The sequence below is a fragment of the Aulonocara sp. 'chitande type north' Nkhata Bay genome, linkage group LG22 (assembly GCF_057382095.1).
Source record: "Aulonocara sp. 'chitande type north' Nkhata Bay isolate Kocher_YH1m ecotype deep benthic linkage group LG22, A_spYH_male_GT1.1, whole genome shotgun sequence".
Taxonomy (NCBI): Eukaryota; Metazoa; Chordata; class Actinopteri; order Cichliformes; family Cichlidae; genus Aulonocara; species Aulonocara sp. 'chitande type north' Nkhata Bay.
The window spans coordinates 978,553-991,052 of record NC_141364.1 but is presented as its reverse complement, the minus strand read 5'-3'; the positions used below and the strand labels follow the sequence as shown (position 1 = coordinate 991,052).

At 48.4% G+C, this 12,500-nt stretch overlaps 1 protein-coding gene across 1 annotated transcript in view; it reads left to right on the top strand.

Moving 5' to 3' along the window:
- The window catches only part of LOC147303113 (glutamate receptor ionotropic, kainate 5-like), a 207,537-nt gene that overhangs the window by 163,364 nt on the left and 31,673 nt on the right, over positions 1–12,500 (top strand). The window contains exons 10-11 of the mRNA XM_086279148.1: positions 8,938–9,090; positions 11,256–11,360. Of these exons, the coding sequence (XP_086135274.1) occupies positions 8,938–9,090; positions 11,256–11,360 (258 nt within the window). The remainder of the gene's footprint in view (positions 1–8,937; positions 9,091–11,255; positions 11,361–12,500) is intronic.

Here is a 12,500-nt window from a genome sequence, read left to right as displayed (position 1 = left end):
ACCCTGGAGACCTGGAGGAGCAGTCGATAAGAACCCCCGTCTTCCTCTACAGGAGCTGAGCTGTAGGCTTACTCACTACATGGTGTTCAGGTGGATCAGGTGGACCCCCACATTTGTGCAGAGGACAGTAGATCTCTGTGCTAACTACCAACCCGACACAGGAAAGAAAGAAGTCAGTAAAGAGTAAGATTGAAGAAACGCTTCCGTCTAATGACTTCTCTTGCACGTGGGGAAAAGGCCGGCACAAATCCTGATGTTTGTGAAATGTTAGCTTGCCCTTTGCTGTGCCACAGCCACACAATATTTCAGTGTCACTGCTCGACATAATGAAGCAGCTAAATTATGATCCTGGGATAATGAGAGGTGTTAATCAGCAGATCAAGGTGTGATATTTAGAGATGCTAAGGTAAGTAAGTCATCTACAGCAGGTTCAGCCCGGAGAGCGTCTTCATCTGTCGCTGTGTCTGCGTCTTTGCCCTGATCCATAATAAATAGACACATCAGGGCAAATCTGTCCCATCAGAGCGCTTTGTCTCATCTGCAGCTCTGAGATCAGCAGAGTGATAAGGCCAGCTTTAATAAAGATAACAGTTATGACAACAACGAGTTTGCCTCAGTCACTGCAAACAGCATCGTATCCCCGGGGTTATTGCTCATATCTATTCACTTAAAGTGCCGGATGGATTTCATGATGAACTTTGTGATTGGGAAGTTTATGGATGTTACTGAACAATTAGAAAAGAAGAAAAGTTCCCAACTGAAATGACACAAAGTGAGATTTAACACCTGAGGTTTGTTTTCAGGACGAAGACAAACGGAAGCCCAAAGCAAATCACTGTCACTATGCTATACTTAAGTAGTACTGTACTTACGATTCATTTCTTGATTCATGAAATGAACTAACAGTTAATTAGGACACAAAGCAACGCACCGAGCAGCTCAGCAACACCAACAGACCTGAGAGACCACAGAGTCATTTATTTCACAGAGGACCTCTGGAGGAGGCTGACAGGTCTGCAACCAGGAAACGCCTTCATGGATGGAAACACAGGATTTACAATAGGAAGGATGATCAGACTTAAAAGCATCTCAGACCTTACCTGCAGTAACACCTGGTTACCTGCAGTAACATCTCGTTACCTGCAGTAACCCCTCCTTACCTGCAGTAACACCTCCTTACCTGCAGTAACATCTCGTTACCTGCAGTAACATCTCGTTACCTGCAGTAACCCTTCCTTACCTGCAGTAACCCCTCCTTACCTGCAGTAACATCTCCTTACCTGCAGTAACCCCTCCTTACCTGCAGTAACATCTCGTTACCTGCAGTAACCCCTCCTTACCTGCAGTAACATCTCGTTACCTGCAGTAACCCTTCCTTACCTGCAGTAACATCTCGTTGCCTGCAGTAACCCCTCCTTACCTGCAGTAACATCTCGTTGCCTGCAGTAACATCTCCTTACCTGCAGTAACATCTCGTTGCCTGCAGTAACCCCTCCTTACCTGCAGTAACATCTCTTTACCTGCAGTAACATCTCGTTGCCTGCAGTAACCCCTCCTTACCTGCAGTAACATCTCTTTACCTGCAGTAACATCTCGTTGCCTGCAGTAACCCCTCCTTACCTGCAGTAACCCCTCCTTACCTGCAGTAACCCCTCCTTACCTGCAGTAACCCCTCCTTACCTGCAGTAACACCTCCTTACCTGCAGTAACATCTCGTTACCTGCAGTAACCCCTCCTTACCTGCAGTAACACCTCCTTACCTGCAGTAACGCCTCCTTACCTGCAGTAACCCCTCCTTACCTGCAGTAACATCTCGTTACCTGCAGTAACCCCTCCTTACCTGCAGTAACCCCTCCTTACCTGCAGTAACCCCTCCTTACCTGCAGTAACACCTCCTTACCTGTAGTAACCCCTCCTTACCTGCAGTAACACCTCCTTACCTGCAGTAACACCTCCTTACCTGCAGTAACATCTCGTTACCTGCAGTAACATCTCGTTGCCTGCAGTAACATCTCCTTACCTGTAGTAACACCTCCTTACCTGCAGTAACACCTCCTTACCTGCAGTAACACATCCTTACCTGCAGTAACATCTCGTTACCTGCAGTAACATCTCGTTGCCTGCAGTAACACCTCCTTACCTGTAGTAACCCCTCCTTACCTGCAGTAACACCTCCTTACCTGCAGTAACACCTCGTTACCTGCAGTAACATCTCGTTACCTGCAGTAACATCTCGTTACCTGCAGTAACACCTCCTTACCTGCAGTAACATCTCGTTACCTGCAGTAACCCCTCCTTACCTGCAGTAACACCTCCTTACCTGCAGTAGCATCTCGTTACCTGCAGTAACCCCTCCTTACCTGCAGTAACACCTCCTTACCTGTAGTAACCCCTCCTTACCTGCAGTAACACCTCCTTACCTGCAGTAACACCTCTTTACCTGCAGTAACATCTCGTTACCTGCAGTAACCCCTCCTTACCTGCAGTAACACCTCCTTACCTGCAGTAACATCTCGTTACCTGCAGTAACCCCTCTTTACCTGCAGTAACATCTCGTCACCTGCAGTAACCCCTCCTTACCTGCAGTAACACCTCCTTACCTGCAGTAACCCCTCTTTACCTGCAGTAACATCTCGTTACCTGCAGTAACCCCTCCTTACCTGCAGTAAAACCTCCTTACCTGCAGTAACCCCTCCTTACCTGCAGTAACACCTCCTTACCTGCAGTAACCCCTCCTTACCTGCAGTAACACCTCCTTACCTGCAGTAACATCTCGTTACCTGCAGTAACCCCTCCTTACCTGCAGTAACACCTCCTTACCTGCAGTAACCCCTCGTTGCCTGCAGTAACACCTCCTTACCTGCAGTAACCCCTGCTTACCTGCAGTAACCCCTCCTTACCTGCAGTAACCCCTCCTTACCTGCAGTAACATCTCGTTACCTGCAGTAACCCCTCCTTACCTGCAGTAACACCTCCTTACCTGCAGTAACATCTCGTTACCTGTAGTAACCCCTCCTTACCTGCAGTAACACCTCCTTATCTGCAGTAACACCTCCTTACCTGCAGTAACCCTTCCTTACCTGCAGTAACATCTCGTTGCCTGCAGTAACCCCTCCTTACCTGCAGTAACATCTCTTTACCTGCAGTAACATCTCGTTGCCTGCAGTAACCCCTCCTTACCTGCAGTAACACCTCCTTACCTGCAGTAACACCTCCTTACCTGCAGTAACCTCTCGTTGCCTGCAGTAACCCCTCCTTACCTGCAGTAACACCTCCTTACCTGCAGTAACACCTCCTTACCTGCAGTAACATCTCTTTACCTGCAGTAACATCTCGTTACCTGCAGTAACCCCTCGTTGCCTGCAGTAACCCCTCCTTACCTGCAGTAACATCTCTTTACCTGCAGTAACATCTCGTTACCTGCAGTAACCCCTCCTTACCTGCAGTAACATCTCGTTGCCTGCAGTAACCCCTCCTTACCTGCAGTAACATCTCGTTACCTGCAGTAACCCTTCCTTACCTGCAGTAACACCTCGTTGCCTGCAGTAACCCCTCCTTACCTGCAGTAACATCTCTTTACCTGCAGTAACATCTCGTTACCTGCAGTAACCCCTCGTTGCCTGCAGTAACCCCTCCTTACCTGCAGTAACATCTCTTTACCTGCAGTAACATCTCGTTACCTGCAGTAACCCCTCGTTGCCTGCAGTAACCCCTCCTTACCTGCAGTAACATCTCTTTACCTGCAGTAACATCTCGTTTCCTGCAGTAACCCCTCCTTACCTGCAGTAACATCTCTTTACCTGCAGTAACATCTCTTTACCTGCAGTAACCCCTCCTTACCTGCAGTAACATCTCGTTACCTGCAGTAACCCTTCCTTACCTGCAGTAACATCTCGTTGCCTGCAGTAACCCCTCCTTACCTGCAGTAACATCTCCTTACCTGCAGTAACACCTCGTTGCCTGCAGTAACCCCTCCTTACCTGCAGTAACATCTCTTTACCTGCAGTAACATCTCGTTACCTGCAGTAACCCCTCGTTGCCTGCAGTAACATCTCTTTACCTGCAGTAACATCTCGTTACCTGCAGTAACATCTCGTTACCTGCAGTAACCCTTCCTTACCTGCAGTAACCCCTCCTTACCTGCAGTAACATCTCGTTACCTGCAGTAACCCCTCCTTACCTGCAGTAACCCCTCGTTGCCTGCAGTAACACCTCCTTACCTGCAGTAACCCCTCCTTACCTGCAGTAACATCTCGTTACCTGCAGTAACCCCTCCTTACCTGCAGTAACCCCTCCTTACCTGCAGTAACATCTCGTTACCTGCAGTAACCCCTCCTTACCTGCAGTAACACCTCCTTACCTGCAGTAACCCCTCCTTACCTGCAGTAACATCTCGTTACCTGCAGTAACCCCTCCTTACCTGCAGTAACACCTCCTTACCTGCAGTAACCCCTCCTTACCTGCAGTAACACCTCCTTACCTGCAGTAACCCTTCCTTACCTGCAGTAACATCTCGTTGCCTGCAGTAACCCCTCCTTACCTGCAGTAACATCTCGTTGCCTGCAGTAACCTCTCGTTGCCTGCAGTAACCCCTCCTTACCTGCAGTAACACCTCCTTACCTGCAGTAACACCTCCTTACCTGCAGTAACATCTCTTTACCTGCAGTAACATCTCGTTACCTGCAGTAACCCCTCGTTGCCTGCAGTAACCCCTCCTTACCTGCAGTAACATCTCTTTACCTGCAGTAACATCTCGTTACCTGCAGTAACCCCTCCTTACCTGCAGTAACATCTCGTTACCTGCAGTAACCCTTCCTTACCTGCAGTAACATCTCGTTGCCTGCAGTAACCCCTCCTTACCTGCAGTAACATCTCCTTACCTGCAGTAACATCTCGTTACCTGCAGTAACCCCTCGTTGCCTGCAGTAACCCCTCCTTACCTGCAGTAACATCTCGTTACCTGCAGTAACCCTTCCTTACCTGCAGTAACATCTCGTTGCCTGCAGTAACCCCTCCTTACCTGCAGTAACATCTCCTTACCTGCAGTAACACCTCGTTGCCTGCAGTAACCCCTCCTTACCTGCAGTAACATCTCTTTACCTGCAGTAACATCTCTTTACCTGCAGTAACATCTCGTTGCCTGCAGTAACCCCTCCTTACCTGCAGTAACATCTCGTTACCTGCAGTAACCCCTCGTTGCCTGCAGTAACCCCTCCTTACCTGCAGTAACATCTCTTTACCTGCAGTAACATCTCGTTGCCTGCAGTAACCCCTCCTTACCTGCAGTAACATCTCTTTACCTGCAGTAACATCTCGTTACCTGCAGTAACCCCTCCTTACCTGCAGTAACATCTCGTTACCTGCAGTAACCCTTCCTTACCTGCAGTAACATCTCGTTGCCTGCAGTAACCCCTCCTTACCTGCAGTAACATCTCCTTACCTGCAGTAACACCTCGTTGCCTGCAGTAACCCCTCCTTACCTGCAGTAACATCTCTTTACCTGCAGTAACACCTCGTTGCCTGCAGTAACCCCTCCTTACCTGCAGTAACATCTCTTTACCTGCAGTAACATCTCGTTACCTGCAGTAACCCCTCGTTGCCTGCAGTAACATCTCTTTACCTGCAGTAACATCTCGTTACCTGCAGTATCCCTTCCTTACCTGCAGTAACATCTCCTTACCTGCAGTAACACCTCGTTGCCTGCAGTAACCCCTCCTTACCTGCAGTAACATCTCTTTACCTGCAGTAACATCTCGTTACCTGCAGTAACCCCTCGTTGCCTGCAGTAACCCCTCCTTACCTGCAGTAACATCTCTTTACCTGCAGTAACATCTCGTTACCTGCAGTAACATCTCGTTACCTGCAGTAACCCTTCCTTACCTGCAGTAACCCCTCCTTACCTGCAGTAACATCTCGTTACCTGCAGTAACCCCTCCTTACCTGCAGTAACCCCTCGTTGCCTGCAGTAACCCTTCCTTACCTGCAGTAACATCTCGTTGCCTGCAGTAACCCCTCCTTACCTGCAGTAACATCTCCTTACCTGCAGTAACACCTCGTTGCCTGCAGTAACCCCTCCTTACCTGCAGTAACATCTCTTTACCTGCAGTAACATCTCGTTACCTGCAGTAACCCCTCGTTGCCTGCAGTAACCCCTCCTTACCTGCAGTAACATCTCGTTACCTGCAGTAACACCTCGTTGCCTGCAGTAACCCCTCCTTACCTGCAGTAACATCTCTTTACCTGCAGTAACATCTCGTTACCTGCAGTAACCCCTCGTTGCCTGCAGTAACATCTCTTTACCTGCAGTAACATCTCGTTACCTGCAGTATCCCTTCCTTACCTGCAGTAACATCTCCTTACCTGCAGTAACACCTCGTTGCCTGCAGTAACCCCTCCTTACCTGCAGTAACATCTCTTTACCTGCAGTAACATCTCGTTACCTGCAGTAACCCCTCGTTGCCTGCAGTAACCCCTCCTTACCTGCAGTAACATCTCTTTACCTGCAGTAACATCTCGTTACCTGCAGTAACATCTCGTTACCTGCAGTAACCCTTCCTTACCTGCAGTAACCCCTCCTTACCTGCAGTAACATCTCGTTACCTGCAGTAACCCCTCCTTACCTGCAGTAACCCCTCGTTGCCTGCAGTAACCCTTCCTTACCTGCAGTAACATCTCGTTGCCTGCAGTAACCCCTCCTTACCTGCAGTAACATCTCCTTACCTGCAGTAACACCTCGTTGCCTGCAGTAACCCCTCCTTACCTGCAGTAACATCTCTTTACCTGCAGTAACATCTCGTTACCTGCAGTAACCCCTCGTTGCCTGCAGTAACCCCTCCTTACCTGCAGTAACATCTCGTTACCTGCAGTAACACCTCGTTGCCTGCAGTAACCCCTCCTTACCTGCAGTAACATCTCTTTACCTGCAGTAACACCTCGTTGCCTGCAGTAACCCCTCCTTACCTGCAGTAACATCTCTTTACCTGCAGTAACATCTCGTTACCTGCAGTAACCCCTCGTTGCCTGCAGTAACATCTCTTTACCTGCAGTAACATCTCGTTACCTGCAGTATCCCTTCCTTACCTGCAGTAACATCTCCTTACCTGCAGTAACACCTCGTTGCCTGCAGTAACCCCTCCTTACCTGCAGTAACATCTCTTTACCTGCAGTAACATCTCGTTACCTGCAGTAACCCCTCGTTGCCTGCAGTAACCCCTCCTTACCTGCAGTAACATCTCTTTACCTGCAGTAACATCTCGTTACCTGCAGTAACATCTCGTTACCTGCAGTAACCCTTCCTTACCTGCAGTAACCCCTCCTTACCTGCAGTAACATCTCGTTACCTGCAGTAACCCCTCCTTACCTGCAGTAACCCCTCGTTGCCTGCAGTAACCCTTCCTTACCTGCAGTAACACCTGGACTGAAAGCTGTCCTTCAGTCACATCTGGAATCTTTGAGGATAGAGCCAAAACTACAAATAATGAGTCCAAACACTTGTGTGAGAATCACTTGTGCCGGCATGTCGGTTACAGCCCGGTGTCTCCTCAGTAAAGTTATGGTCCATGTTGGAGGAGGCGGAGCAAACCTGGGACTGGGAGTTACCAGAACTCTTCACTCTTCCTGCCTCTGATTTCACTTCGTCTATCTGTCTCTCTTCAGTCTGTAATTAGTTATTGTCATCCAGCCCTGAAACTATCGACTCGGAGAGAACTCCAATCACACTCGGTCATACATCCGTCTTCTTTATCAGCCGCTGACAGACTGTGCCGCTCTGCCTCCGTACAATTTGTCTGATTCCCTCAGAGTGTCAGTTTGATTGACAACTGACCAAACAGACCAGAACGTCAGACTGTGATAGGATCACTGAGTCGATTGCTGAGCCCAGCGCTGAGAGCCGCTGATAGCAGGAGGGCTTTAATTTTCCTCTTCTTGCTATCAATACCCCGGCGTCTTCAGCTGTAGGAGCACCAACAAACACAGCTTTTTATTCTTGTTTCTGGGAGTTTTGGTCTTGTGCAGCTTTGTGGGCTGCAGTGGGGAATGTGGAGGAGAGCATGCTGAATGAACAGGACACATGCAGCAGATTGTTCTTGATGTTATTCTGATCTCAGCTTTTAAGCTCTTAACTTCACCCAGTACTCTTAATGGCTAATAGGAGTTCAATCACACTACAGCACTGTGCAAAAGTCTTAAGTCACCATTCATTTCTTTAGATTTTGCAGGAATCCTGGAGGTTCATTATAACATATGCAAACATACATGGAATAATAATAGGCAAGAACAGAGTTTGAATATTTGGTGTGAGCAGCTTCATCCTTCAGCTCAGTGTGAACTCTGAGGCTTCAGAGGCTTAACGGACAGAAACAAATGGTCAGGCACCAGGACTGGACCGACAGACGAACTTTGAAATACCGTCAGAAAGCTGAAGAACTGTTGCTCAAGAACATTTTGCTTTTTGGAAGCAAAATATGAGCAAGCAAGCTACCTGCTGAACGGCGTGATGTCAGAACTCTGTGACTCGTGTGCATCAGACAGATGCATTAAAACCAACAGAGTGCAGATGTACCGGCATCCTCCGTCATCACCCTTCGTCATTTACATGAATACAGTTGGGTTATGGACAGTCCAGATCTGTGCATCACTCATAGGGTTCAGATGTGAAACACATTAGGAAGATGTTCTCGTAGAGGCCGAGCTGCAGAGATCATTCACGAGTGTCGGACTGAGAGCGACACATTTGTGTCCGGCTGGGAGAAGCAGCTGACACTGGTTAGTCTCTCAGAGTAAAACGGCGCTGATGGAAGTCATCGTATTTATTCCTCACAGAGACGGAAAAGTTTGAGCACACAGGCAGCTCCTCCACTGCGACATCAGAGCGCTCTGCTGTGTCAGTTATTGAACCCATTCATGCTTTAATGTTTTCACCCGTGTCTGTCTCAGCTGTCGTCAGCACTGATGTTTGACGCCGTTCACGTGGTGGTGAGCGCCGTGCGAGAGCTGAACCGCAGTCAGGAGATCGGCGTGAAGCCGCTGAGCTGCACCTCCCCGCTCATCTGGCAGCACGGCACCAGCCTCATGAACTACCTGCGCATGGTAAACACACACAGACACACCTCACGCATTATCAGAGGAGGCCCACAGACATCTCACAGAAAGGCATTATGGGTAATGTAGAGATGAAGGGCTCACAGTTTACTGTCGTCTCAGCAGCAGCGAGCGCAGCTCTTCTTCTTCTGCTTCCATTCACTGAACAGGCCAAAGGATGGAAGTGCTAACAGCAGTGTTTCCAGTTTAAAAAGCTCAGACACTGGAGGATGAGCCAGTACAGCAGCACGCTGGTTTCACCTCTGTGCTGGTGTAGGTTTGGTTCCCATGCAGCCGTGTGGTCTCTGACATTTCAGCTTTTTAAAAGCTTTGAAAGCTGTTTTTTCCAAATAGGCAGGGACTCAGTAGAAGGCGTGAACTTGGCTGTAGGTGGGTGTGGATGCTGCTGGTATGAAACACTTCATATTTCAGTGGAAACACTGGCAGGGATTTGAGCTCGCAGCAGGAGCGTTCAGCACTGCAGCATTTAGAGGACTTGTTGGTTTTAACACGGCGAGCTGCTGCAGAGCTGCACCCGTGGAAGGAGGCCTCCTCCCTCCTTCCTTCTTTCATTTTCATGTCCATTTGATTTATTCCTGTCTTCCTCTTCCCCCATCTTTGTCTGTCTGCCACTTCTTGTTTTTTCCATCCTCTGAGGATGCCGCTCCCTCTCTCCATTTGTTTTGCTTGCTCTCCGAGCATCACTTCATCATCTCTGCACTGAGCCTGGCAGCAACCAGAGACCGCGTTCCCTCTCCCCGTCTCTCTCGCCACATTGTTTTTGGGATGTAATTCATCTTGAGTGGTGCGCACGCACACACACACAGACACACACAGATACACGCACACACCCGTTCATAGTGTATGTGCACTCGATTACACATAACTCACATAAACTAAGGAACAAAATGCACGCTTGGCTGCACATCTCTCACACTTATTTGCACATTCCTGCAAACACACACACACACACACACACACACACACACCAGCAGCAGCAGCGTCACTGATCTGATGAACTGTCTGTCTCTCCTGTTGTCTCAGTTTCTATTTCCAGTGTGTGTGTGAGAGCATGTATTGATATCTGTGTGGGGACCTAAATCCCAGTTCCCATGAGCTTAAAGGCGTGTTTGAGACTCAAAGTGTCAGGGTTACATTTAGGTTATGGTGATGGTTAGGCTCGGGGTTCATTGATGGTTAAGGTTAGCAGCTTGGGAAAGCATTATGTCAATGAGATGTCCCACAAAGATATGAAAACGTGTGTGTGTCAGATTAAAGTGCAGCTTGTAATAAAGCTTCACATTGAGCTGCTGTAAACATCTTTCCCAGATTTTCTGCATCCTTAACGTGAACGCCAACGCAGTCTGTTGTTCCGTATAAAGATGCCGAGTGTCATCTAGCTGCTAACAAGTCTGTGCAGCTAATCCGGCTAACAGTTTACTGGAGAGAGAGTCCAGGGTGTGAAGCTCTCACCCTCAGGTTAGCACTGACAGGATGGTTTGCAGTCACTCCATGCAAAGACTGTATATAAAAGATGACTGTAGCCTTTGGGTCTGAATAGTAAAGCTGATGTGGAAGTGCCGCTTGAGCAGCAGGAGGCGACTCTGGCTGTACAAAGAAGTGTACGGCTCACTGATTTATGGCCTCCATAAGCGCCGTCCTAATGAGTCAACGAGCTCGTTTGCTAGTTTGAGGTCTTACTGAGTGCGGACATTAAGGTCCTCTTTCACTAAAACAGATGATAAAGCAGGTCATGCTTCAGGGTGGGGGGCGTGGTTAATTTTCCCACCAGGAGAAACCGCACTGATGAGCTGAACTCAGTAGTAATTTCATCTCTTTAAACTTAAATTAGCCGCCCTGCCTCAGGGCGTGTTACCTCATGATGACACATGACCACCTTAGGTGCCCGTCACAAAGATGGTGACATCAGCGGGTGATGTCACTGCAGCGTCATGCTGTTCTTTACATGTCGTTATCAATCAGGAAATAGATGTGCTTTTATTTTCCTTCTTATTCTTCACATTGAAGCTGAGTAGAATTCAAAGTAGACTAACGTTTGTATTCCATCTACTGATATTATCTTATTATTACTTTAATATAGCACAACGTTCAGTTAGCTTTGCACCTAGCTAACCTGCTAACCTGCTCTTTGGTGTTTGCCCGTGTGTCATCAGGTGGAGTACGACGGTCTGACAGGTCACATCGAGTTCAACAGCAAAGGCCAGAGAACCAATTACACCCTGAAGATCCTGGAGAAACACCCTGCAGGCCATAAAGAGGTCAGAGGTCAAATAGGGTCAAGTGGGGAGCTGACAGGAAAGAGATTAGGTCATCATTCAGCCGCAGAGATGTAAATTTGTGCCTTTAGATCAGGCGGGTGGATGAGCGTGGATGTTCTACGCAGTGACCTTAAAAGTCGTGCAGGATGCGCCGTCTGCCCTGCAGTAAACCCTTCTCTCATTCGTCGATAAAATCAGTGCAAACCAATTTTTTCCTGAAGGCTCGGCGCACATTTACGACCTCATACATATATTAAAAGGTTGCAGATCAATGGAGGTCAGCCCGGGGTCAGGTGGGCTCGTGTACCAGGGGTGAAGCTTCCCGTGAGAAGTAACGAGACAGTGCGTGATTTACGCTGCAGCTCAAACACAAGAGCGCGCTCGTGCTCCCCGGAGGATGAGCCGCTCCTTCGATAAGGTCGTTGCTTCAGGCTGCTCTGCTTCCTGCATCAAATCCAAATTGATTTTCATCCTGATAGATCTGCTGCTCTCGCTAACTCTGACCTCATTTACTCTGTGGCGTCTACTGAGGTCCAGATTCATGCATTCTAGTCAAACCCATTTAAGTTTGCTTCACATTTTCAGGAGCCGAATGGATTCACACAGTTACCTCAGCACTGTGCTGCTGTTATGGACATTATCCATGTTTCTAGTGTAATCATGAAACAATCAAGTTATTCTTTGACACAGTTTGGACCATAATCAGCTGGACACACACACGTTTGTAGTTTTGTCTCTGCACTGCACCACACAGGACTGAAATCAAACAAAAGTGCAGACTTTCAGCTGTAATTCGAGAGTCTGTGTTTTTAGCTTTTCACTGTAACTTTAAGAATGCGGTCCAGGAGGCCACCAGGCAGCAGTGAGGTCCAAAGGAAGGAAAGCACGAGCAGCTCGAAACACGTGAAAGACACCTGAGGTGCACGAGAACCACTGAAACACTGAGAAGCTCTAACTATCAGCTGAGCCTCGGGTGTGTTTGTTTATGGAACCCAAGGAGCCAGAAATGGATGTCGATGTCAGACTTAACAGGATTGAGGATATCCCCGTTCCTGCAAATCAGAGTTGAGTTTAAAGCTGTCTGAAGCCTGAGCCGGTGCTTACACGGATTACTTATACTCTCCTCGCTGTTTCACTGCA